The 27815-nt window shown below is 47.0% G+C and overlaps 1 protein-coding gene and 1 long non-coding RNA gene across 9 annotated transcripts in view; one reads left to right on the top strand and one right to left on the bottom strand.

Annotated features, from left to right (window-relative positions):
* FGF13 (fibroblast growth factor 13) overlaps nt 1-27815 on the bottom strand; it is a 465748-nt gene that overhangs the window by 53614 nt on the left and 384319 nt on the right. For 5 of the 7 annotated variants that reach the window (XM_045051000.1, XM_023249010.2, XM_023249008.2 and 2 more), the window contains 2 exons: nt 10197-10307; nt 4278-4381 (listed from right to left, as the gene is read on the bottom strand). In XM_045051000.1, coding sequence (XP_044906935.1) covers nt 4278-4381; nt 10197-10307 — 215 coding nt within the window. Of the gene's footprint in view, nt 1-4277; nt 4382-10196; nt 10308-11874; nt 11990-12293; nt 13195-27815 lie in introns of those variants that run through there. The other 2 variants (XM_023249009.2, XM_019824376.3) reach the window with 2 other exon arrangements.
* On the top strand, nt 12974-26029 carry LOC109496622. 2 transcript variants are annotated; one of them, XR_006593126.1, is made up of 5 exons: nt 12974-13102; nt 15627-15846; nt 17682-17766; nt 18320-18492; nt 24937-26029. It is a non-coding gene; the product is annotated as an uncharacterized LOC109496622 (long non-coding RNA). The 2 variants fall into 2 exon arrangements; XR_002739781.2 differs by lacking the exon at nt 18320-18492.

The following is a 27815-nucleotide window of genomic DNA, read 5'->3' on the forward strand; positions in this document are numbered from 1 at the left end:
AATGTTTATTTCAACCGGCTCTGCAATATGGATTACAAACAGATTTATGCTATTAACTATTTCTGCTATGAAGTTTTGAGGAACTCTCAAAAGCTTGTGTACAACTCATTATTATTGGCAAAGAAAAACCAAAGGTATGAACAAAGTTTTCTATGCACAGTGAATAATGATTTCCTTACAGTTAAGGAAAGACTTCGTTCTATCATCGACAAAAGTCAATGTTATGAAATAATGGCTAATTATGATTCTCTGTGCCACAGATGGTTTCTCCCTGACACTTGAGCCTACATCAAGTCTGTCCCCCGTGGCAACAAGAAAAAAAAAAAAGGAGGGGGGAGGGCACAGTGCAAGAATCCCGAGATTAATCATGGAAAACAAATGACTATCTCTGAACCAATAACGACGTGGCAGTATTGTTTCTTCATTTGGTGGACCGAAGGGGTGGGGGGAGAAACAGTAAAAATGTAGAAGTGAATTTCAAAGAAATTGAGGGACGTACAAGCAGAAATGCGAAAGAAGATAGAAAAGAGGAAGGAAGAAACGGCTTCCAAGGATCAGCATCTTCCTTCACCTCAAGAAACAGTCCTTCCGAAAGGTGAAGTCAATCTGCTTGTGAGAGCAGAAGACGACGACCAGCGTCAGAAATTTCAAACCAATAAAGGACAAAGGGCACAGGAGTTCACGGTTTCTGACTTCATGGCGGGGGTGGGGGTGGTTCTCAGCAATCCTTTTTCTCGGCCCCAGATCGGCGGTTTTCAACCCAGGCTACCCGCTAGCATCAGAAGGCGATTCTAATAGGTAGCTAAGTTGAGAACCGCCGTCTGAACTAGGCGTCAGCAAACTTTTTTCGGTAAAGGGTAAGACAGCAAATAACGGAGGCTTCGCGGGGCCCTGAGGGCTCCGTTGCAACTGTTCAACTCTGCGGGTTCCGGCACAAAAGCAGTCGCAGACAAGAAGTAAATGAATGGGGTGGGGCTGTGTTCCGATGAAACTCATTTGCCAAAACGGGTGATGGGCTAGATTTGGCCCTCGAGCTGTAATTTACCCGGCCCTGGTCGGCCGGCTAACCCTTTCCCAAACAGCTCTTTCAAATCTCCACGGACGCCACCCCAATGCCTCTGATTTTCAGCAGGGGACCTCTCGGCCTACTTCACGGGAAAAATACAGGTCTTTCGGCTGGAAATCGCTCAACTTCCTTGTCCGTCACCTGCAGACTTGGTACGCCTAGGTCTCCGTCTGTCCTCATCCCGGCCTCGTATCGGAGAAGCAGCATCCCTCTTCTCAAGGTGAATCTCAACATTCCATTCCACCAGTCTCCTCAACTCCTGTCCTCAACTCAAGTCCCCTCTTAGCTTTTGTAATACCACGATCATCTGCCACAATGAGTTCCTTCTCTGCTGCTGGCCACTTACGTGATGGTATGCCCTAATATTATTTGACAAACCCTCTTTTCTTCTTATGCTACACATTCTCTCTCAACTATTCTCGTGGCATCAACCACCACCTACGTGCGAGAACGCCCACGTTTTTATCTCTAGCTCACATCTTCTCAGACTCTCCGTTCAGGTTTTTAAGGATCTATAGCGATCTATACCCTGGTATCTTCCTCCCAGTTCTGCCTTTTCCTTTGGTCTCCATCTTGGTTAACAGCTTCACCATCAAACCAGTTGCCAAAGGTAGAATTCTCCCTTCCCCCCGGGGCCCCTGATAACCCACCATGGTGCAAGTTTTAAAAAGCATCTCTACCTGAAGCTACTTTACTTTTGACCATATGTGGTGGTCGCGCTTTCCCTCCAAATCCAGACGATTCTGCCTCTGAAACAGCTCATGAAGACTGCATGTCCTTTTAGCCAGTGCAGATGGCTTAAGGCAGACCCTTGTCATGCCTCACCAAGATTATTTTCGATAACGTCCTAATAGGTTAAAAAATAACTTTTCTGATGTCTATTTATTTTTGGGACAGAGAGAGACAGAGCATGAACGGGGGAGGGGCAGAGAGAGAGGGAGACACAGAATCCGAAGCGGGCTCCAGGCTCCCAGCTGTCAGCCCAGAGCCCGACGCGGGGCTCGAACTCACGAGCCGTGAGATCATGACCTGAGCGGAAACAGGACGCTTAACCGACTGAGCCACCCAGGCGCCCCTGGGCACCATACTTTAAATGATGATGACATGGAGCGCTGCGGATGTTAGTCAACGTGCTAAAGGGAGTCCACACCATAGTCCATGAGGAGCAATGAGAAGAACTGGGAAACTTATCCTGGAGAAGATTCAGATTCTTTCCTGGAGCAGATGAGTTAGATCTCTTTCCCTGTACGAACTCCAGGATTATCAATCGGACAGCTTTCCTCCTTGACGAAAGCATAGATTGTTTTCCTTAATAGGAAATGCTTAACTTAAGGTTGCTTTGCCTTCGTGGGAAATCCATACAGAGTGTCTCACAGTTTGCTCTCAGCTTGCCCATCATGGAAAGGAAGCCCATGGATCTACAAGGCTGATTCCTCCCGGGAAGTCTTCTTTAGAAAGGAGCTCATGTTGGCATTTACCGATCTGCTAAAATAAGTCAATCTGAATGGTAGGCTATGCATTTTTGACCTCAGTTCCCTAAATGTAATACTGAATGCCCTGATTTTCTCGAGCGGGGGGACCTGACATATTACCTAACGTACGTGACTTTGTCTTTAACTTAAATGTTATTTCCAAAATTAAAAAAAAAAAAAAAGCAATTAACTGCTGCAAGATTTTTAAAAAATTCACCCTTCTGGATTCTTGACCAGTCATTATCGCCTAATAATTATTTCCTACGCCATCTGGTATTTACCTTCTCAAAAGTACGCCTCGGATAGATTCCATTTCCTTCCCATGCCTGCACAGTAGTTTCAGAAAACAGTCATTTATTTTATTAACGACCTACCTTGGTATCTGGCCCTGTCGAGGTAGTCTGTGGATCTAAACGAGGTTAATTAAAATCCTTCTTTATTAAATTCTCTTACCTTAACGCACAAATCTGAAAAACAAATCCCCTTTCCTACCGTTTGCAGGAATAGCAGTGTATTAACTAGTGACACACGCCATGAATGGTACCGTAAATCCGAGTTTATCATTTGTAAAAATAATAACACCCCTGCACTTATCAAACACGACAGCTGAAATGGCCTGACAGGAATGCTGAGAGCGACCAGGGTTGGAGGATTATTATGCCACAATAGAATAATATTCTGTTGTAATATGAAACAAACTACCCGGTTTGCCAAATGAACAGGTCCTTTGTGGTCCTACTCGTCTCTCACCTCTTTCCCATCTTGGCCTTTGAAAACACAGGGTTATGACACGGTCTCCACCACGTCTCCTAACAGCCTTATTACACGCCTGGCTTTGCAATAAATCCAGGGAATGGCCGAGAGCAAAAAAGTACCACTTTGGTGCTTAGAGGAATACATTTCTCTAATCGAGAGGACAGCCTCCTTCGAGGCTATCTAGTGGGAGGTTGGGCAAGCAATTTTCTCCATTTTCAACATCCCAGCCTTTTCTTAAAACACAGGAAATTCAGAACGAAGACTACAGAGAATTCACGTATTAAGTGGTCTCCTATGACCTGTAACTCGACCTACCGATAAGACGGAAATCCTAACCCTGGTAACTGCACCACCTCTGCCTATATCTACACGTTAAACGTTTTTAAAAAGCTTAATTCGGCCTCATATTCCTAAGCTGAAGTCTTATCTACGTTATTTACACATTTCTTGGGAACAGCAGGTATGTGTACACACAGAGAGGCCGAAACGTGCTTGATGGAAAAACTGACAACAAATGTGCCCCCAACTGAACTTCAGATAAGAGAGCAACTTCCAGAACTGTCCTGTATGTCCTAGAGTTAACTGGAGGAAGAGCTCGCCTTGAGTTCTTTAGGGTAAAGCTGGACCAATAGATGTTGAACTGACTTACAGAAATGGCTTTGCTCCCCGCAGGTGCAATGCAAGACAGCCAGCCAGAGCGTTCTATTATACGCCACATAAAATAATAACTCAGGCGTCATCATGTGCGAAAACGTTTCGTGGATCTCTGATGTTAACCCAACATTGTTAGCTGCAAATAGTTAACTAGCAATAGACAGAATTTTCACAGGAAGTTCACCTGTCCTTTCAAAGGCGACATTTCCATCAAGAACATTCTTCCTCATATCCCAGAAATCTGCAACGGTTACACACATGTAGCATATTTTAGTTCACATCAGATGAAAACCAGAATAGTCCAAACACGAACACAGTGAAAGTCCTACCGAGGTGTACAGGTATCCCTCGCTGTTCATTGCCAAATACAGCTTAGTTTGAACTCCTTGAATAGCCACCACTCGAAGACCCACAGGGATGAGGTTAAACAGAGCTGAAATAAACAAAGAATGTGAAAACAAGGTCATCATTCGGAATTCCATAGCTTTTCAAGGTTTCCAGCAGGTCTGGCCCTCTAACAGTAACGGGTGCTTGGTAAAAATAGACAGACATACACATTTACCCACAGATAGGGCCTTTAGTATTCTACCCTTGATTTCTGGTGGCAGTCACACAACTGGGACCATAGCTACATATTCTCAAACACCCTGGGGAAACTGGAAGACAATTCTATGGTTTGTATAGTGTTGGAAGTAGGGAATCCTGATGCTTTTGAAGCGATACGCTTCCAGGAATCGGTCTATACACTAAAGAGCTCTATCCTCAACGAACTATTTTAAACCGCTCCCCTAGACGACTGCTGAAATTCACAGACATGGTTATGATCTACCAGTTGGGGAGAGATTCCTAGAATCTTAGAAAAGATACCAGTGCAACTCCCTCATCTAAATTATCTGTATTATTTCCAATGGAACAACCCCAAAATGAATCCAGGCCTTGGAAGAAAAAAAAAAAAAAGGCATTTTGTAGTCTTAGGTTCCCAGAGTAGTATTTCTTAAAGAACCAACATGTTCCAAGACAGGGTTGAGGAGGGTGGTGGCTATGCCCAGCTTTTCGTCTCTAGGAGCAAAGGTGAAAGGAATACAAACAATGAAGTCGAGAGGTTTGTTTGTTTATTTAGCAAAATAGTTGTAAGGCGGCAGCCCGCTGGTACCAAAGAGGCCTCCGTTTCTCCATTTGAAGGTTTGAGTGCGTGAAACTTACACCCATGCTCTCCCCACAATTACACACCACTCACTGGAGAAAACCGGTGGGCGTCCTCCCCCTACCAGCTGTCTACTCCCTCCTACGCCGTGAATAAAAATAAAACAGTACATTTTTAAAACGTAGTGCCTGCCACACACATCTTTTGAAGCCAGCCTGTGCACCTTTCTCTCAAGAGTCCTAGACCAACGTTGATGATTTTTGCCTTGGTGTGTAAGTTCATGGAGGATGATGGATCAGTCTGCTATCATCTCTCTGAACAAGAGTGTAAAAGAGTCCCCACATGGGTAAGAGCGGACTTTCTGAGACCTCTTACCTTGATGTATGTAAGTGTGTGTGTGTGTGTGTGTGAATAACATATATATGTGTTATATATATATATGTTATATATATGTCTGTAGGTGGGGTAATATAGATGAGAAACATTAATGAAGAACTAAATATTCCTTGGGGAGCCTACAGTGTATATTTCCCTTAAAATCAGGGTGTTAGCAAAGAGGAGCAGGACATCGTACGGTTCAAATCCAAGTGCTCCTACCACATGCTACCGATGGCATCCCATTCAATGCTCATCATATTAAAAGCTGTGCCCTTCTGTTATGTGAGGTAAAGGAAAGTAATTGCACAGATTGCAAGCCAGGATCTCATGCTATCTTTGACAGTGCAATGCATAGGAAAGAAGTCTGATACCTTTGAGTATGTCATGTATATATCTCTTTCTGTTGATGATGCCTCGCTCACAGCAGGTGCTCAACACACATTTGTGGACTGACAGCAATGTGTATGGTGAAAACATGACAACGCTGTATTTTTGGAATGCGAGAGATCATCACATTCCCATTTTGTGGAAGTTCATAGTTGAAAGATTCTGAGTTCTAAAAAACCAAACACAAACTTCCATATGGGTTTGGTATAAAAGCCATACCACTACGTACTATCAGACAAATGGAATACCAGCCTGGGTCTGAATCGTAGCTTAGTCATGCTAATAGGGGACGGGGAATGACAGATGAAATTCAGGATTCTTTCCGGAACTTCATTGTTTACAATATTTGGAACCTCTTTAGTTCTCTTAATGCAGCTTATAACAAGCAAAAAAAAAAAAAAAAAAGCGAAAACGATTTGCTTTTCACCATGTGCCTCAACTACTCGCTGGTGTGGGTTTTAATGAGCAAGAAAATGCTTAAATTCCAAACATCAGAGAGCAGTAAGTGGAAGAGTAGCAAAGACCATCAGCAATCCATGCCCAGGATTATCTATTCTTGAATAATGGTATTAACAATACAGAACATGAATTTTTCACTATGTACTATAAATTTCTATGAAACCCGATTCAAAATAAAAACTCAGCACTCTAAAACACAAATATTGAAGAAAGCAGCAGTGGACAGCGGCTCGTCTAACTAGTCCAGTCTTTTCTTTAGACATTCATGATAGATAACAAACTGGGTTGGCTGAAAGTCTAAAGGGTTGTCAGCCTTTCCAAATAAAAATGCAAAGAGGGGCGCCTGGGTGGCTCAGTCAGTCGAGCATCCGACTTCGACGCAGGTCGTGATCTCTCGGTTCACGGGTTCAAGCCCCGCCTCGGGCTCTGTGCTGACAGCTCAGAGCTTAGCTTACTTCCGATTCTGTGTCTCCCTCTCTCTCTTCTCCTCCCCCCCTTGCTCTCTCTCTCTCTCAAAAATAAACATTAAAAAAATTTTTTTTTTAATGCAAAGAAATTATAGCAAGGGTAAGCTTGGGCAGAATCACTATTTTCCTATGTGCCTGTGTTTCTCTAAATCTGGAGTACTTTCTCATGGACAGAAGAGATTACTTCAATTAGGATGAAAAATATTCTAAATAGAAGAAGAAAAAGACTGATTTCATTTGTGTATCTAAAACACATTCATTAAGTACCTAAAATCTCATCTTCCGTTTCCATCAAAGTTTTGAATAAGCTTTTTTTTCTTTTAAAGTTTATTTACTTTGAGAGAGAGGAAGAGAGAGTGCTTTCAGGGGAGGGGCAGAGACAGAGGGGGAGAGAGAGAATCCCAAGCAGGTTCCTTGCTGTCAGCACAGAGCTGGACGTGGGGCTCCATCCCATGAACCCGCAAGATCATGACCTGAGCTGAAATCAAGAGTCGGATGCTTAACTGACCGGGCCACCCAGGCGCCCTTGAATAAACTTTTAACAAATAATGAGGCTTTTGTTTCTTGTTTGTTCTCTGCTGTGTCTACATAAAAACAAACTCCTTCTACCTTGAAGGGACCATTTTCTCAGAGATGTGCACAAGTTGGCACTTAATGTTTACTGAATAGGACACTGAGGTCATCCTTCTTCATTAGTTGGGCTAAGGTCAACTTCTCAAAGGGAGCAATTAATCAAAGTACATCTTAATGTAGATTGGGAAGACCCGACACCTTGAACTGGGAACGCTCCCGGACATTTAAAGGGAAAGTTGCCTATTCTTTTAAAATAGCCCTCATTGCACCCAAGGCAGATGATAAAACTCCTGCCATGAAATGTCTACCATCTTTTCCTTTTCAGGGGGAAATACATAATTTACAATGGCTGATATGCTCATGATGAGATTTTATTGAACTGACATTTACCACTGCAATAAATCTAAGGTCAGCGTAAATGTATTATACCAAACACATGTTTTTAGGCATCGATATATCTGGGTAAATGTGAACTAATTCGTTTTATCATGCTTTTGTTTACCACATCAGGATTAAAAGGTCGTAAAATCGATTTGAACTAAATGTGAAAAAATGATGAGAGGTGCTAAAAAATAAGAAAAATACAAACACAATTCCAGGAATACACATTAAGGAAATACTATATAAACAAAGGAGTTACAGGTGAATAAGAAACCAACTGTAGTCTTGTTCTACTCATTTAAAATAACTAATGAATGCCAAGAAAACTGCTTGGCTTCAGGGGAAAAAAAAGAACAAACGTATATGGCTGGACTTGCACTCTAACGATGATCATTGTAATAATCGTTTCAATCATGAAACATTCCTGTTTCATGATGACTTGTGCCCTCCAATATCCTCAACTCGGAAGATGACCTAGTCCCCCCGGCTTCTGGTCACACTTGGCATCCGGGGTAGGGTCAAGCCCCACAGACTTGGAATTTCTTCTGAGATGCTTTCCACTTGTAGGCTTCATGTTGTGGGAATACTTCCCACTACCGTTTGACTTACCTCTCATTACTACATTCTGCCTAAACACAGATTCCGGTCATCAGGCCACACTCTTTCAACGTCTTACAATATCATTAGCACACAGAAATGCCATTCGTATCAGAGGCGTAAGACAACTGAAGGCAGGGGCTGTGAACGCGTAGGAATTGACGAGTAAAACCTACTCCATGACTTAAAGCCTGTGTGTAGGTAGATAATGTATGTGTACGAAGGTATATGAATATGCGTGTGTATGTATATGTGTCTATACGTTTCTTAAAATGGCCACATACCGTATGATCTTGACACGTTTGACATACTGCTGTTTACAAAACACAACGAACGAACTAATTTTTCCTTTTCAAGCGACACGTGTGAACACTAGCTCCCAAATCACTTTTTCTCCGATTGTAACCTGGAGAAAAGGTCAGAAGTTTCGGGGGAAAACTTGACGGGGTGGGGCTCATTAGCAGCTAATCATAACTTCCTTTCGATAATGCCCAACGGATCTATTCTGCCGAGGCACTTTGAAAACCAGACCAATGCACACCCTCCCGATTCCTTCCCTAAGAGCTGATTCTACGTAAAACTTACGGGAATGTTTTACTACTGATCCCTGCGTACGAACGTCTGTATTCTGTATATGATTACGGTAAAACCTTCTAGTTACACTTGACTCATTTTTTTCAAGCAGAAGACTAGGCACGAAAGATCATCTAGGATACTCACTGTAGAACTTTAGTATCACAGCGGTAACACAGCATTTTGCAAGAACAGTGAGAACCATTTAGTGTGGATGTTTTTCATCCTAGGTATCACCAGGGCTTTCTTCAAGGGTAATTAAAGGTGACTTCCTCTTGAGGTCATAGCTTGGCCATCAGCCCGGGGAGCATTCTTAAAAGGTGAGAAACTGTCTTGACACTTTACATTGGGACCCCTGTCTATGGCCTTGCTGTCTACAGCCAAACATCTCTAAAAATGCCGCTGAGGACTTGTTACCACTCTGATCGGCTTTCCTTGGCTGCTTTCTGAGCCGACGATGGGGAGGTTTCTGGGAAGTTACCAAAGCCTGAGGGAAATGCAACAGAAACGAGGGAAAACAAGAGAACGAATTGTGAGAAGTAGGTGTTTCAGCCTCACGGAATATTTCATTGGGTCTGCAAAAGTCTGCAGCATGCAAGTGAAGTGAAGAGAGGGCTTCGCTATTTGTGAGTCTGTTTCTCTTATTTCAAATAAATAAAGCACACGTCATCAAAAGGTTATGTCACGGCTCAGACTCACCTTACTTCAATCATCAGAAATAACAAAACTGACTTTAGTTTCGACGTGCTCCCTTTTGGTTAAGGTTCGCCATTATGGTCCCAGCGTGGCCTTCAGAGCACGGTAAAAAAAAAAAATAAAATAAAACTCTACGAGAAATCCCTCTCCCCACCTGTGGAGGTATCTCAACTGTTAAAACCCCAATTAGACACGAAACCACTCCTCTCTCTTGGGATGAGACCGGTTCTTAAGAGTAGAGATAACGTGCTATTTCGGGATCGGGTGTGTGGGTGAGTAAATTTTCTGTGGGGGAAAAAAGTAATAAAAATCCAAAGGCCAGCCATAAATCTATCCAGATTACCATGGAGATGACATTTGGATTGTTCTCCAGACGGGTGTCCACATCATTTGCTGCAGTTCGCTACTTTAGACATTTTTCACGTTCAACCGGCTTCAGGTTGACCCGCATAAACACGAGTAAGGGGCTGGCAGCCTTTCTGCCCTCGGGTCGGAATTTAGCAAGGGTCGTTCGTTAACAAATAAATAAATGAAGGAAACGCGCCATGTCAGCAACGGGCTGGGGATCTACTATTTATTTCGCAGTCACTTACTGTAAGTGCTGTCCTCGTCTTTCGTGCCGTCGATGGTTCCATCTGCCTGCAGCTGCAAGTGGTAACCTTGTCGGCTGTAGAGTTTGGTGACTATACCCTTAAGCTGAGGCTCTGCAAAGAGAATGGGAATTTGCATCAATCGCTAAGTCGTGCACAGGCGGCGGGAGAGACTCAGGATTCGAGATTCTGATTTCATTCACCGACGACGTTGCTGTCAAGGGTCACGCTACAACTTTAAAGAGTCCTCGGAAAGAAAACGCGCAAAGCAAACCCCCAAGTTTCCGAGGAAATGTCCAAACCGGAGAAACGACTGCTTTCTACCTCGTGCCTCAGCCAAGCCCTACAGCTTCTGACGGCGGCTGGTTTCTGACAGCGTGTGCCCCGGCTTCCAGAGAGGTACTCTAGCTCATGGAGCGTTCGGGATGGGTTGGCAAACGGCAGGCTCTGCCTTTTCACAACGTGCCCCTTTTCACGTGGAAGGAAAAGGAGAAATACGAAGGTAAGTTAGAGTGGTTTGCCCACCAGGGACCAGGAACCACGCTAACAAAAAGACTTCCCTCAGAATCATCGCTTTTTGAAGACGGAGGGAATGGAGTCCCTTCCGTTCTGAGAATGTTGAAAAGGCACAAATAATCTGGAAAACCCAGCTGTGATACAAGAAAAGGGGGGGGGGGGGAGAGGAAAAAAAACCCAACCGTTAATACCATACCCTATCGTGTTGGTTATGCTTAGGGAAAGTGGGTGCAAAAAGGGCAGAGTTTTTGTTGGTGGGGAGGAAAGAAAATGAGTTTATACTTATCTTCACATTTAATACCAGAAATATGATCATCTAACCACACGGGTTTCTCAATGGAACTGATTGTCAGTTACGAATCACCGCAGATTAAGGAAGCACCTAATTCACCAAGAACAACCCTGCTATCCCAAATTTGCTTTGACTGAACACAGTCCCCTGCACTGAAACATTGTGTGTGTGATGATTCAGGCCACATAATCATGCTCTGCAACCGCTTCCGCCTTTCGAAAACAAGCCCAATGCACAGCCAATGCCTTAAAAACTTCGAGCAAACAGAAAATGGATGTCTGCGTTTCCATCCCATAGCGTGCGGAACACATAAACAGAGAAAGAACAAACTGATGACTAAGTCTGAAATTCTGTATTATTTGTCTCGTTAAAAGTAAGAAAAGAGCGTAAAGGGTTCATTTGGTGAAGACTGGCCAAATACGCTGCATGCTCGCCTGAAGGGCTACCTTGACGCAACCTGACACTTAGAGCTGTGTGAATTCCCCCCCCCCCCCTCCGCCCCGGGCACCGGAATATCGCGCTCCTCTTCTCACGGAATAGGTTCCAAAGGACCTACGATCTGGCTAGGAGTTTAAATGCGCTCGTCAACCCTGCATTTTGGTCGCGAGTAACCGGTCTCACTAGTCTAGCCAGATCACCAAGCTCTCTGCCACAAGGTTCTAGGAATCCACTCCCCCCTTCCCCAGCAAATATTTCAAAGGTGCACCACAAGTCAAGTCTGGGCCGAGGAGCTCGAAAGCGAGCAAAGAAACGGAACGCCTGGATCGCTCGCCGAAGCCCACGGTCCTCGGGGGGGGGGGGGGGGGTGGAAGCTCGGAGGGGAAGGGTCAGAGTTGCAGGGGTAAAGGCAAAGGAGGGTTTCCCCGGGCTCACTAGGGCGGGCAGCGGTGTCCGTCCGGCTCGGCGCCCGCAATTTCCACGCCACACACACGGCAGCCACGTCTGGGTGACGCCCGCAGAGCCCCCGGGGCATGCACCCATGTGGCACGTCTGAAGCCGCGGGCGCCCCCCCCCCCGCCCCGGGGCCGGCGACGGCCCCGGGCTCTGCGCCTGTCCCACGGCAGTTGCAATGCAGCAAGCCAGTTACCGCTACGAAGGCGGCGAGAAAGCAATCGCTTCCCACGCACGCACACCGGCTAGGTGGCCACATCCGCACCAGATGGGCCCCCGACAAACTCACCTACGCTTCCACACACGCCCTCCAGCCCCCTCCACGCTCGTTCAGTATGGGGGTGGGGGAGGAAAAAAAAAAAAAAAACAAAACCCAAAGCCGGCCAAGCGCCCCTTCCAACCTGGTCTCCTTCTGCGCCTCTTCTTGGAGCCGAAGAGTTTGACCCGGGAAAAGACGTTTAACTTGTTTTTGTCGCAGCTGGTCTTGCCTTTGCTGGGGCTGCTGACACACTTGCAGGCGTTGGATTTCTCGCGCTCGCGGGCTTGTCTCTTCTGACGGATCAGCGAGCTGGCGATAGCCGCCGCCATGGCCACGACGCCCACCACCACCACTTCTTTGGCGGCCCCTCTCCGGCTTCGCCTGCGCCTCCGCCTCCCGCTCCTCCGCGGCGCGCCCCGCTCGGTCTGGCGCCGCGGCCGCCCTCGTCTCCCCGGCCGGCGCTCGCCCGGGCTTCTCCGCGCTCGGCCGTCAGCCGAGGAGGGGGCTCAGCATGCCGTCCGGGCTCCTCGGGCGGTGGGCCGGCTCCCGCGCGGGCTGCGGGCTGCCTGGGTCCGAGCCGACGCCACGGCCCCGGGCCGGGATCGCGGCGGGAGACTGGCGGCGGAGGCGGCGCGGCGCGGCTGCGTGCGCTCGGCCCCTGCGCCCCGAGGACACTGTGCGAGTCCAAGCGGCTCGGGTCGGAGTTTCGCGGCACCCCCCGCCCTGTGCCGCGCGGAGGGGGCCGGAGCGGGGAGGCGGGCGGAGGGAGCGGCGCGGGCGGGAGAGAGGCCGCGAGCGCGGGCGGCGGGAGGGGGGGGGGAAGGAGGAAGCGCGCGGGGGGAGCGCGCCCTCGCCCTGGCCCCTCCGAGCCTCCGACTAGTCCTTGCAACTTCGGGGCCTGGCCACCGGGAAAAGTTGGCCCGTGCCAGCTGGCCGACGGGGATCAAACAGGTAACGGCCTCGCATCTCGGCGGCGGCGTTGGCGGCGGCGGCGGCGGCGGCGGCGGCTGCTGCTGCTCTGGGCGCGGCACAGTCTCTGCATAGGATTCCGGTCGCCGCCGGCACCCTCCGGAAGAGCGCCGCGGCCTCCCCGAGGCCCCCTCCCCCGGCGGCCCCTCCCTCCCGGAGCCCAGCCCGCCGGCGCCCGGCCGCCCCGCCCCCCGAGGCCCCGGCGGGCCGCGCGCTAACACCTGTAGGGGCTCTGGCGCCGCCCCACCGCCCGGAGCCTCCTGCCCTCCTCTTCCCGAGCCGAGCCTCGGGAGGAGGCGGTGGCGGAGGGGGCGCCGGGAGGAGGCGGTGGGGCTGGAAGAGCGGGCGCGCGGGGGGGGGGGGGGAGGGAGAGCGGGGAGGGGGTCTGGCCTGGAGACGCGGGGGGCCGGGCGGGGGAGGGACCGTTGCCTTAGTGCCGGACTCTGAGCCGGCCACGCTGCCCCGGGCTGGAGCCCCTGGGAAGTTCGCCGCCCCCCGCCCCCCCGCCCGGGTCTGCGACTCCCAGCAGCCCCCTCCCCCAAACACACTCCCCCGCCGAGGCGTTTCGCCTGGCGACACTTGTAGCCCTTCGGGAGCGAGGCCAGGGCTCGCAGACGGGTTCAGCCCTCGCGGCGGCGGCCGCGGCAGCACCGGCAGCAGCGGGCACTGCAGAGCTGCGCCCGCACGCCACGCTGCCACCCAGTGGTTTTTGCTGACTTTTCAATTTCAGGCCAATTTGTGCGGTCCGAGCCCCGCTTTTCCCTCCGCCCCCAAGTCGTTCCTTTGGGTTCGGGATCCCAGCGGAGAGCTTGGGTCGGGTACAGTGAGCGGTATTGGGGAACGCTGCCGCTACATTCTTGGCTGGACCTCTCTTCCTCCCTGCTTTCCAGATCTTTTCGGGATATGATGCAAAACCAAATGCCCAGATCCCGGTCCTTCTTTCTTGCCTGAGATCCCAGCCAGGAGACTCTGTCGGGCTTGTTAGCCCATCAGAGCTGGATCACCTGAGCCTTTGGCAGATTTCACTCCCCCCCCCCCCCCCCCCCCCCCCGCCAGGGGCTTCCGCTCCTCCCCCCGTCTTGAAGTGTCTGTTGCCCTGTGAGAAGCGCTGTTCTGTGTCTACACAGGCAGGCTGGGGTGAAGGCTGCAGGCACTGAGGTGGAGGGTCCCAGGATCGTCCTGCCAAATGGGCTGAAATTCCCTGCAGGGTAATCGACACACAGACATTAATGCTTGTCAGGGTGCGGGGACCCTGCTCGGCTCCCATTGGACTTGGAACGCCTCGAAAATCGGGACTGGGTCTTGGCCATCAGTATATTCCCATCTCCTGGCACGGTGCCTGTCACATAGTTGGTGCTCAATAAACCGTTTGTTGAAAATAATTGATGAGTGACTGATTTACATTGATTCTTAAGGGTAGGAAGAGGATTCCTAGCCCAGAATGTATGGGATTCAAATTCTAGCTACCCCGAAGGGAAATAACCTCACCAAAAGAGGCCTCAGAAGATCTGGCCAGGGCCAAATATTTGGGGTGTGGAATGGGACTGGTAAGGGGTTCCTACTCCCTCTCGGCCTGCTTTTACCTTTCGCTGAGCACCTGGACCTCTAACTCTCTGTGATCTGACTGCCTGTAGATCATAAGAAGTCTCCTGTCCCTTCCCTTAGCTCACAGAGGCCCCGGACCGGGTGGGGGGGGGGGGAAATCATCCAGGGGAAAAGTGAAGGAAAGCCATTTTGACTTTGGATCCAAATCACTATGCAATCAGCTTAGCCATTAATCAAGCAGATGTTTTCACCCTTTCCTAGCTCTTGTGTATTTCTCAGATGCTTCTGAACTCCAAGATGAGTGTGAGTAGAAGCCTCAACTTCTCCAAGGAGAACCGTGCCAAGACCCCGTTCATTTTAGGAAGGCATGATGAAAGAAAGAACTGCAGCTCCCCACCCCCACCCCCACCCCCAAGGCCGGGAGAAGCTCTTTTGCCTTTCCTTTCTGTCTTACTGCCACCCCACCAGCAGGATGGCATCTGAGTGGAAGAATGAAGGGCTTTCCTTTGACGCCTATTTCCACAGTGCCTTTTTCTCCTGTCTTCCTTTGTTCCTACCCGTTCACGCTGTCCCCGGCTTAACCCCAGGGCTCCCAATTTCCCAATATCGCTCGCCTTTGCTCCTCCCAGACCTCCTCTTCCCATTGTGCTGTCCGCCCAGCTCGCTCCTTGATCATGTTCCAGGAAGAAAAAGCATCCTTCGCTCCTTTCTCGAGCTCAACTCACAAAAAGTTCTAGCCTGGATGACAGGAGGCCTGAGTTTGAATCCTGCCTCCGGCACGAATGGGCTGTGTGACTCTGGATGTGTCATTTGTCCTGTTGAGGCTACAGTTTGGCCATCCTTAAAGTCACCCTTTAGACAATATTAAAGGGAACCAGGTTTTAGCGTTCCTCTCAGGGAGAGTTATGCGAGTTATCAGAGCATAGGACGCTGATTGTTCTCTGCCAATCTCTTTTGGCAGGCCTCAGATGAGCTGTGAAGCAGCTGAGGGCATCTGCTCTCAAGAGGCATCTCCAGGAGAGACACAGAAACCCAAACAGATGTGACTGTGATGAGTAAAAATGAGAGAATTCAGACAGCCTGTATCAGGAGCAGCCTCGGTACCTTCTGCGCAGGAAGGAATTGGCCGTCTTTCTGAAACTCCGAAAATGAGAGATTTCAAACACCCGTCCTTCGTGAAGGTAAACATCATGGGAGCCACTTGCCAGTTGGCTCTGCGTCGTCACTAACAGTCCCTCAAAACCTCTCCGTGACCCGTTCCCGGGTGAAAGATTGACGATGAGCGCAAAGGGAGAAAAGGAGGACGAGCAATACCGGCATCTCACCGTTAACGGAGTAGGACAGCAGAGGGGGTGTTGTAGAGACTGGGCAGCCAGTACCACCGTTTGTGGCCATCTAATTATGTCCCAAAGCCCAGAGAAGCGACTGGCTAGAAATACAAATGAGGAGATTAGAGAAAAGCCATTAGCCAATGCTCTTGCCGCTTAACTCCAAGCAGGAAGAAAAATGCAACTTAGAGAAATCTTGTCTATGTCCCACTGGAATACCAGGGACAGAAAGAGTGACTACCGTATTCTGTAACATAACCTGACACATTTATTAGCTTCAGAAACAAAGGTCTCCAGAACCAATTTTTTGAAGAAACGGATTGGCTCTTCTGATTTGCATTCAGAAGGAAAAGTCAGGGAAAAATCCTATAACCCATATAAAAATTTTATTGTTCAGTCATAATTTATGAACATCAAAAACCATAGAGCACCCTGATGGTATTAATCATATCTACGAATTCAGCTCTTTGCCATTTAATTAGCCATAGCAGCTGCAACATCGAGTTCAAGGCCTCTGATTACCTGCTTGGCCATTTAATCAAGAACACCTGGGGAGGAATATGGGCTTCCGGGGTGGAGGGTTCGCCCCTGATCGTAAAAAGAGAACACGGGGAAATGAACCTCAGCTTCCGTAGGTGGGGATTTAAGTTTCGTACAAGGAGAAAACGTTTTTTTTTCCGTAAGGGCTGTTCAAAACCATAACGGCCTGCCGGTTCTTCTATGGAAGCTTTATGAATGCAACAGAAACCCCATCTACCTCAGTGGGTCTGTGGGTTGGTTCCCCTCGAGGCTCTCATTCGGTCCTTAAGACTACTAGGATTAGTAAACACGCCCGTGACCTGCAACCTAGAAGCGCTCACTTGGAAAGGGGGCGGCGATAGCGGTGTTGAGAAAGTTCGAGGTCCTGTCTGATGGGGCACGGGAGCTAGCGCGCGCCTTTGCCTTTGGAAGATCCTACTGGGTGAACTCGGATCCTGTGGGTCAAGGCAGTCACAATCATTTTGTGAAGTTTCTCTGGCCCAAGGCGGGGGAAATACTTTGCAGATGACAGTAAATGTCTTCTTAACCAAATGAGTTGCCTCAGTGGTGAGGGAACTTCTAGAGCTAACACAAGCACCGGCTTCTCTGAGTTCTATTCAGTTTTCTTTGATGACATTCAAAGATTCTGAAGGAACGCTTGCTATTGTATGGGCTGACTGGTGGCTAACAAACGTACACAAAGTGTGTCGACGAGGAAACATTTACGGCCGAGTAAAAAAACGTGTCCGACTCAGAGGCAAAATACCTGTAACACTGGGTTCGTTTCTTGCCCGGTGAACGAAATAAGCTCAACGCAAAGCTAAGGGGAAAAAACGATGCGAGGATTTGAGGCCAAAGCAGGCAATCAGTAATTTTTCTGGATCTAAGCTGTCTCAGGAAGTAGGATTTGTGGGGGAAGGTGACCTAAACCCAAGATTTGAAGAAGGGAATGCAGTGTTTGCAAATGATCTAACGTTCACTATTGCTTAGCATACGGGGCGGGATTCGCAATCAGCCATAAGGAACTCTGGATCCATTTCCTGTTTGCCAGTGGAGCTGTTTCCACCAATTTCCTATCAAGGTTTGCCCTGTTTTAAAGGCGCAGAGAGGTCTCGGAAACTACTTCATGGCTCTCTCAGGATTAAGAATCCTAACACATTCTTTTTCAGACACCTCGCAGGATCGGGGCAGGAGAACCTGCTGAATTCAGAAGAAATGGTATCCTCTGGATTCCAAGGAGGGGATGAAAGACAGGTCTGTGATTCATCGGAGAACCCTGCAGATATCCTGGGTGGTTTTCAAGACTCTGCACTCTGCTTTCATATATATATATATATATATATATATATATATATATATATATATACATTTTTTTTTGCCAAAACTGGGGTTTCAAATGGAGACAACAGTCAATACATACTGTGGTTATAATTGGGCAAGCGACTTAAGCACTGTAACACAATTTTCTATAATCCTTGTAACAACCTATAAGGTAGGTGTTACCACCATTGCCCTTTCACAGATGAGGGAGGTGAAGTCTCGTGAGACTACGTGATTTCTCGTGAGCTCTATGATTTCCTGGCGTGTCCACAGGTGGCCAGTATTTAAACTCAGGATCCTCGGCCAAAAGAATTGATGAGTACAAGTCCAGCCCTTTAAATACGACATTTTCCTCCTTGGCACTGGGTCTGGAATTTCAGTTTCTGGACAGTGGTGCCTGGCTATGCCTATCTCTTGGCTTGGGTAACAGAAAAAGAGGGACTATGGCATGAGTTTTCAACTCAGGGATTTTTTTTCCTTTTTCTAGAACAAAGGAATCGTAAAACAAACGATATCTCTACACAGCCATTTGCATACTTCCTCCATGTTGAACAATAACTTCTTAGAGTGACATTTTAAGAAGACATCACCACCTTTCTCACTAAATGAAACGATTCTCAATCACTGCTCAAAACCATTCTGGGTTTCTCAGCCCCAGGGGTACGTTAACACCAGGACCTGATCTGAGTCGGGTCATCTGGGGTTTGGGGGTGCTCGGAGGCCCACAGGATGCTTCGTGGACTTTATCTTCACCACTACTCGGCAGAGGCAGGGACGTAAAGCATTCCAGTTCTCCCAGTTCTTTTCATACTGGGAACACAGGCTGTCCACAGCGTAAGCTTTTTCGTGCCACCTGCTTTCGGCTACGGGAAGCCCGAGTTCAGCCAAAAGAGAGAAAAATATTGCACACAGTGTATTCGGGTCCATGGTCTGAGGCCCAGGACTATCCTTCTGAGATCCGGGTTTTCTCCAGGATCCATTCTAACTAATTTGCTCCAAGCTTTTCTCTTCCGACAAATAGCTAGGAGTATTATCAACAGATGGAAATTGTTTAATAGCTTCTCCTGCAACCACTGAAGACCTGTGGCAATTTTAGAACCTGATTTCCTAACAGCGACCTTGATGCTCAGTTAAGAATCTCATTTAAGAGAAGAGATGTGAGGGGGCGCCTGGGTGGCTCAGTCAGTTTAGCACCGGACTCGGGGTTTTGGCTCAGGTCATGAGCTCACGGGAACTCGGGCGTCAGGATTCTCTCTCTCCCTGTCTCACTGCCCCTCCCCTGCTGTCTCTCTGTCTCTCTCTGTCTCTCTCTTTCTCTCTCTCTCTCAAAATAAATAAACGTTAAAAAAAGAAAAAGAGATGTGAGGCAGGAGAAGCTAAGTGAATTTGTCCTAGGCGAAACTGTTCATTCACTTAGTCACAACTTACTGAGAATTATTTGCCATGTACCAAGCTATACCCTAAAGGATGCAAAGCTTGAATTTACGCATTGGGCACTAACTATATCCCAGGCCCTAAGCACTTTATCCTGCTTTGCTCCTTTAATGCTTACAACAGCCTTCTGAGCTCATCCCCATTCTGCAGATGAAGACGCTGAGGCAAAGAGAGGTTAATGAATGAGTTCATTCAGGTGGGAAGTGATAGAACTAAGTCGACCCGAGCCCGTGCATTCCGACTTCATAAAGCTACTCTACTGCCCCTGGCTCCAAGAGGAGGAGAAAAGAGAAGCAAATAAAATAACTAAAATACAAGTGCGATCTTGTGGGGCACTTAAAAAAAAAAAAGGCACAGCTAACTCTGTGGGTTTGGAGGGTGAGCAAGAGCGAGGAAGTTGGGGAACGAACTCAGGCAAAGCCAGACTTCAAACTGGGTTAAACGGACGTTCAGTGCCGACTTCTTAGCAGGGCAGATGACTTCCCCGCAGCCGAGAGAACTTACAAAGAAACCTTGGATTTTTATGCCCCTACACTTTAAATCACTTGGCAGCAAGTTGATCTCCTATTGCAACCGGTCCCCAGGAACGTACTTTTCCATGAAATACTGATGACCTGTATGGTCATGACGCCTTCTGTGGGTTGGGAGAAATAAAACGTGCTACGCAGATATTCTGATGGGCATGAACGAGTTTTCATTTCATGCCTGTAAACCAGTTGTCTTCCCTTTCCCACTGATTGTGTTCAGCACGTATGGCCGCCGGTGATGTTCAAGTGTACGGGAGTTGATCGATTGCCAACTGCAGTCAGCACAGGGTCTAGTGGGAGTAATCCCTTTGGAAAGACACCAATCAAAATGAAGATTCGACTGGCACGTATGCCATAGTGAGCTTGGAGGGGGTAACTTGGAGACCAGAGATTTGCCTGTGGGCAGTCATTAAATAAGTTTATGATGATGACAACAAAGCTTTAAGCTAACAAATGAGACGACTAGGATTCGGTTGCTATTTGAATATATTGAAAGCATATTTGAAAAACCTCCCTACTCACTGCATTCTTGCCACTAAAATGCCCACGCCTATTGTCTCTGTCCGAATCTTAGTATCCTTTGGTCTGGAAAAATATACTTAACGGAATCACTGAGGGAGGCAACAGTGCCCCTCTTCACTGTCAGAAGAACCAAAACCAAAGCAAATAATCCAATTAAAAGATGGGCAGAGGACCTGAATAGACATTTTTCCAAAGAAGACATACAGATGGCAAACACGCATGGATGGAAAAGACGCTCAAGATCGCTCATCATCTGGGAAATGCAAATCAAAACCGTGATGCGGTATCACCTCATGCCTGTCAGAACGGCTGAAATCAGTAACACGAGAAACAACAAGTGTTGGCCCAAGGATATGGCGAAAAAGGACCCTTGTGCGCTGTTGGTGGGAATGCGAATTGGGGCAGCCGGTGTGGAAAAGAGTATGGAGGTTCCTCAAAAAATGAAAAAATAGATGCACCACTATGTTCACTGCAGCATCACGTACAATAGCCAAGACGTGGAAGCCACCCAGCGTCACCAATAGATGAATGGATAAAGAAGATGTCGCATATACGTACAATGGATTACTACTCAGCCATAAAAAAAAAAAAAAGAATGAAATAGCTCCGTTGGAGACAACATGGATGGACCTAGCGGGTATTACGCTAAGTGAAATATGTTAAGCAGAGAAGACAAATACATATGCTTTCACTCACATGTGAAATGTAAAAAAACAAAACAAACAAACAAACAAACAAACAGAAACACACTCATAGATACAGAGAACAAACTGGTAGTTGCCAGAGGGCAGGGGGTTGGGGGATGAGTAAAATAGGTGAAGGGAATTAAGAGCTATAAACTTCCAGTTACAAGATAAATAGGTCATAGGGATGAAAAATACAGCATAGGGAATAGAGTCAGTAATATTGTAATAACTTGATATGGTGGCTGATGGTAACCACACTTACCGTGGTGAGCATTTTATAATGTATGTAAGTGTCACATCACTATGTTGTATACCCGACGCTAATATAATATTTATGTCACCTACATTAAAAAAAAAAAAAAAAGAAGAACCGGGGCGCCTGGGTGGCTCAGTCGGTTGAGCGTCCGACTTCGGCTCAGGTCATGATCTTGCGGTTGACGAGTTCGAGCCCCGCGTCGGGCTCTGTGCTGATGGCTGGGAGCCTGGAGCCTGCCTCCGATTCTGCGTCTCCCTCTCTCTCTCTGCCCCTCCCCCACTCATGCTCTGTCTCTCTCTCTCTCTCTCAAAAATAAACAAACATTAAAAAAAAATTTTTTTTAAGAACCAAACCAATACAGGGTGTGTGTGTGTGTGTGTGTGTGTATGTGTGTGTGTGTGTGTGTGCAGGCAGGCATTTAGGCAATGCTGTAAAGCCAGCACCTCAGCCCAGATGCCCACGGTCCTTATGAGGCCCCTCAGGAAACCACTCTTCCAGATAAGACTCTGGGATCCAGGTTGTCCTAATTCTTCATTAAAATTGTCCTTTCTTATATCCCTTCCCTGGGTCACTGCTTTCCAAGATGACAGCTAGTTAATCAGGTACTCTCATCAGTTCTGGGTTAAATACTAATATAGCCTCATGACCCCACTCCCCTCCCCCCCCAGTTGGCTTCTTCTAACAGGGATTTTATGGAGGCAATATTATACTACAAAAGAGAGCCTCTAACGGTGACATTTTAAGTGAAAGAACAGGCTGTGGGAGTAGCTTCTAGGAAGGAGGAGCTTTGGAGAACATCGCAAGTTACAAGTGTGCACATAAGGTTGCCATGCTGATTTTTATTCTTTTTTAAACATTTATTTATTTTTGAGAGAGAGAAAGAGAGGGCACATGAACGGGGGAGGGGCAGAGAGAGAAAGAGAGGATCCAAAGCGGGCTCTGTGCTGAGAGCAGAGAGCCTGATGCGGGGCTAGCACTCACGAACCGTGAGGTCATGACCCTAGCTGAAGTCAGACGCTTAACCGACTGAGCCACCCAGGCGCCCCTGATATTGCTATTCATATAGCATAAATTAATATACCAGACATGCTCATTTAGCTCCTGTTCAATCTTTCCTTCTCTTCACGGCCACGATTCTTGGAAGTCTTTACCAACAACCCCATTTCCTTACTTCCATTCACCATTCACTCTGATTTTATTATAAATTATAAGTATGTGTGTATATTCCTAGTGATTCCTCTATGTAGATTTCAGTATCCCTTTTAGAGATGGAAAACCAGGATTTGCTTGGTATTTGAATATATTTAAAACATTAAAAATAGTCCTTCCATTGTTCAATTACCTTTCTTCAGTTCTAGAAGTTTACCATCAACTCTTCATCCACGGCCTCTCCTTAAAGCTCTTTCTGTTCTTTTTCTGAAACTTCTGTTCCAGAGACCTCCTTCTCTCCTCATGACTCCTTACTTCTCTTCCCCAGTTCCCTCTCTTTATCTTTCTGTGTAGAATCTGGGTGTTGCACTGATCCCCACTCTGGGCTTAGTCTACTGTTTGATTTTGTTTGATTTCATTGATACACACACATATACTACATTAGGTATTGTACAGTAATATACATTCTATATGACATGTTAAAAATTACATACATATTACTAGACATGTTGCTGGAGGCAAGGGAAACAAAAGCAAAAATGAACTATTGAAACTTCACTATGATAAAGAGCTTCTGCACAGCAAAGGAAGTCAGCCTACAGAATGGGAGAAGATATTTGCAAATGATACGTCTGATAGAGGGTTACTATCAAAATCTATAAAGAACTTTTCAAACTCGACACCCAAACACCAAATAATCCAGTGAAGAAACGGGCAGAAGACATGAATAGACACTTTTCCAAAGAAGACATTCAGATGGCCAACCGGCACATGAGCCAAAATCAAGAACTGGATGCTCAACTGACTCAGCCACCCAGGCGCCCCGGTTCTCATATTCTTGAGGGCTATGTAGTTCCAACTGTGGCACTGTGCTTTGGCTTTAAATAGGCGCTTCATCTCTATCACCTGAAAATTTCCCTCTTTGGCTTTTGTTTTCTTTGCGTGTATTCTCCGACTTAAGGTAGTATTTTATCCACTATGTCTATGTTTTTACGGAAGGATAGCGGTTTCTGCCGTACCTTAGTTCAACATAGTGACTAGAAGTCCCTATTCAACCTACTTGCACTATGACACTGAAATTGCTTTTACTGAGATGATCAATAACCTTATTGTCACATTAAGTGATTCCTTCTCAGTTATTACACAACCTTTCAGTAGCATTTGACAATTTTAAAAAATTTTTTAAATCTATTTTTTTAATGTTTCATTTATTCTTTTTTTTTAATTTTTTTTTCAACGTTTATTTATTTTTGGGACAGAGAGAGACAGAGCATGAACAGGGGAGGGGCAGAGAGAGAGGGAGACACAGAATTGGAAACAGGCTCCAGGCTCTGAGCCATCAGCCCAGAGCCCGACGCGGGGCTCGAACTCACGGACCGCGAGATCGTGACCTGGCTGAAGTTGGACGCTTAACCGACTGCGCCACCCAGGCGCCCCTGTTTCATTTATTCTTGAGAGAGAGAGAGAGAGAGAGACAGACAGAGCATGAGCAGGGGAGGGGCAGAGCAAGAGCGGGACACAGAATCGGAAGCAGGCTCCAGGCTCTGAGCCATCAGCACAGAGCCCGACACGGGGCTCGAACTCGCAAGCAGTGAGATCATGACCTGAGCCGAAGTCGGAGGCTTTACTGACTGAGCCACCCAGGCGCCCCAGCATTTGACCCTATTGACCATTATCTTCTTGACACTTTTCCATAGACTTCTCCCAGAGTATGTTCTGATTTTCTTCCTGCCCATATTTGACCGCACCTCCTCTTGGTCTTCTTTTCGTCTTACTGACCGTTTGAGCTCCTTAGGATTCTGCCCTCTGCCCTCTCATTTTCTCCCTTATTCTTCCTTTTGTAGGTATTGACTCCTCATTCATCCATTCAGCAAATGTTCTTTGATCATTTGGTCTGTGCCAGACTGAGTTGTAGGTATTCAGCAGGGAACAAGGCAGATATGATCCTGCTCACGTGGAAATTACAGGTTAAGGAAGAGTCAGATAGTAAACACTGACACATAAATATGGGCTCATAAATTGTGATCACTGCTATAAAACAAAAGGACAGAATGCTATTCAAGAGTAATATGGAAGGGGAACCTGGGTCACTCAGTTGGTGAAGTGTCCAACTCTTGATTTCTCAGCTCAGGTCGTGATCTCACTGTTCGTGGGATCAAGGCCCACATCGGGCTCTGTTCTGGCAGTGCGGAGCCTGCTTGGGATTCTCTCTCTCCCTCTCTCTGCCCCTTCCCCAATCTCTGTCTCTCAAAATAAATAAATAAACGTTAAAAAAAAAAGAGTAACACGGAAGAAGCTACTTGAGATAGGGAGGTTGGGAAAGGCCTCTAAAAGGGGATGAATAGTGCAGGAAGTGACTACCTTTTCTACTATAACAATTCTAAAAATCTCCACTGCTTTTGACGGGGTTCAGGCCATGCGACCCCAAAATATGGCCCTTGGGCATAATGAATATTTGAAACTAAAGGAGTGCGAGAAAAAGGCCGAAGCAGAAAGGTGACCTTTCCTCTTCCTTTCTCCCCTCAAACAGGCTATGAACCCTTCATGGGAGCAGCGACCTCCTCGTACCCCCCCAGGAAAAAAGCATCGTATCTCTGAAGACAAAGGGACACCAAGAAGAATCCTGACAGGCCTTGCTAAGCTTCCCCTGGTTTCCCACACTTACCTTATACTCCTTGGCCTATCATACGTCTACACGACAGCCCTTTCTTCATCAAACCCAGTGCGAAGATAACTTGGGTCTAATTGTTTCCTTGGGCCTTCATTTCATTTTGAAGGCAGTTACGTAACACTTTTCATGAAATTATTCTGCATGTTCTTTCTTGTTAATTTGTCTTTTGTCTAATTTTTAGAGCCAGCCAGGGACCCTAGGAGGGTTGAGGAAGCTCTTTCTTTCCCGACCCTTTCACGGGTTCGGACAGCTCCTCTGAGCTCCATATATGGATAGTTCCACCCCAGTGGCACTCAGGACCTCAGAATCCCGAGCCGATCCTAAACAGACCTCATCTCGCAAAACGGATTCCTCCTCTCTTATTCCATGTGGCCATTAAGTTTGTTGCTTACATCCTACCCCTTTCTGGATTCATTCACCGTCTCACCCGAACCAGAGACTCGGGTGTTAGCCTGAATTCTTCCTTTCCCAATCTCACTTCCAAAGAGTAACCAAGTACCGCAGGTCCTACCTTCCTACGGTGTTTTCTTAATCCCTATTGTTAAAACTTTCACCTAGGCCCATTTCCTTTCTTGCCTGAATTTTACCACAGCCTCCTCTGTGGCCTGTGATCAAACTGCTGTGCTCGCTGCGACGATTCTAACGGACAAGTCTGATCCTGCCAGGACCTGTTCACAAGTCTCAGTGGCCCTCCACTTACAAGCCCTCCGTTACCTGGCCCCGGACTGCCCTGTCACCCTTACATCCTGCCTCAGACACACCGTATTTCAGACGCGCCAAAGTACTTACCTTTCCCCGAGCACCCCCATCCAGCCCTTTAGCCACTCCAACTACCGTACCTGTGAAAATTCTGTTCCCTCTTGCTCGGCAAACTCTTTAAGATCTATCTGTGGCATCAACTCCTCTGGGAAATCTTCCCCAACCATCCCCGAGTAAAGACACTTTCCACTTCTCTGCTCCACAGCATCCTATGTAGATAGCTACTATGGCGCCGATGAGATCTATTTCTGTCTGCCTGTCTGTCACGCAAACCAAACGGTAAGCTCCCCGAGGCAGGGACTGGGACTTCATCTTTGTATCCTCATGTGCAAACAGAGGAGGGACTCAATAAATGGCGGCTTCGTGGATAAACGAGTTGGCCAACTCGTCCTTCTCTGGTTAGAAAGCAGATCGTAGGCACCTGGAGCAAAGACACGCAGGCCAGGTCTATTTCGATAAGAGCAGGTTCATGTACAACTCATGGTCGAGTGCGGCCATGTTTTAGTTACAAACAGAACCAAATAGTTGGGTCATTGAACTAGAAGCAGGGGGACCTACTGCATCCTGGAGAAAGGGAAAGTTACATCAGGTTAGTCATTAAATCGGCCCCTAGTTTCGTCAGTAAAATAATTCCTTAGAGGTCTACAGCACTTTAAGGTTTGACAGGACCCTCTCATAGCCATTGTCTTCTGTGATTTGCAGGAGAACCAGTGAGGTAGACAGAGAAGGTTTCACCTGCACACAGTTTACAGATAAGAAAACTGTTTCTCACCAACAGCTCATGGTTTGCCTCCCATCACACGGCGAATTTCTGTACCGATCAGTTTATCCCCTACCTCATTCCAAAGAAGGATTGTGGCTGCTTACAAAAAGGTGTACAGGAAAATAAGGTTGGAAAGCAAGGAAGAGGGCATCGGCCTGAAGAGAGAAGAGTCAGACACTAGAGAAGGCCAGCAGGGTTTCAAGCCCAAGGTCTCATTAGGCTGCCTCCAGGAGCTTTTGAACCACTGGGTGGTGATTGGCAGGAGTTTTGTTGGCATTAAAAAAAAAAAAAAAAGCAGCAACTATTTTGACTTCACAAAGCAAGTGGCCTAGCATCGATCGGAATCCTCTCCCATCAAATGTCAGCACCGAAAATTAAAACCAAACTTGAATCGCTGCAATTATTTTGCCTGGACTGGAAACCTACATCAAGCAACAGACAGAGGCAAGGTGAAGTGAGCTGAGACCACAAAGAAAGTTGGTCCGTGAAGGTTCAGGGGCCTGGGTTTGTTTTTCAGAGCCACGTATACATACAAAATATTAATTAGATCAAGAGGTGACTCGGTTTCCGAGGTAAGCGAATTCCATTTTGATCGCATCATGTTTTATAGACATCCACCTGCTCCTAGATTTTTTGATGAGAGTTTAAATAATAATGTGGCTTTACTGGGGGGCCTGTGCCTCAACCAGAATCACAGATACCATTTTCCTAAGTGTTTTACTGAAATTGAAAATGATAATGCCTGTGAAGCCTCTCCACTGCTGACATTTCCAAGACTCTTTCCCAGCACCAACAAAATTAGAAAATGGAAAATATAACCTTTCTCGCCCTGTATTTTCTTCACAAGATATAAAATTGAAAGATAGTCTCTATTGCAGAATCATGACCAACTAGCAGGAATAATAACCATGATGAGAGAGTGAGAATAACAACAACCAACATGGTTTGAGCATTTACTCTGGGGCAGGCGCTGTTTTAAACACTTTACATATATTAACTCATCCAATTCTTATGACAAACCTATGAGATAGGGACTATTATTATCCCCAGGTTATAGAGGAGGACAATGAGGTATACTGAGGTTGAGAGTTTGCCTAAGGTCACACAGCTAATGAGTGGTGGAACTGGGACACTAATCTAGATAATTCTGCTATGCACAAACATGCAAACAATCCCAAATTTATAGTTGTTTAGTCAAATACATGGATTATATATT

This window comes from Felis catus, chromosome X (assembly GCF_018350175.1).
Source record: "Felis catus isolate Fca126 chromosome X, F.catus_Fca126_mat1.0, whole genome shotgun sequence".
NCBI lineage: Eukaryota > Metazoa > Chordata > Mammalia > Carnivora > Felidae > Felis > Felis catus.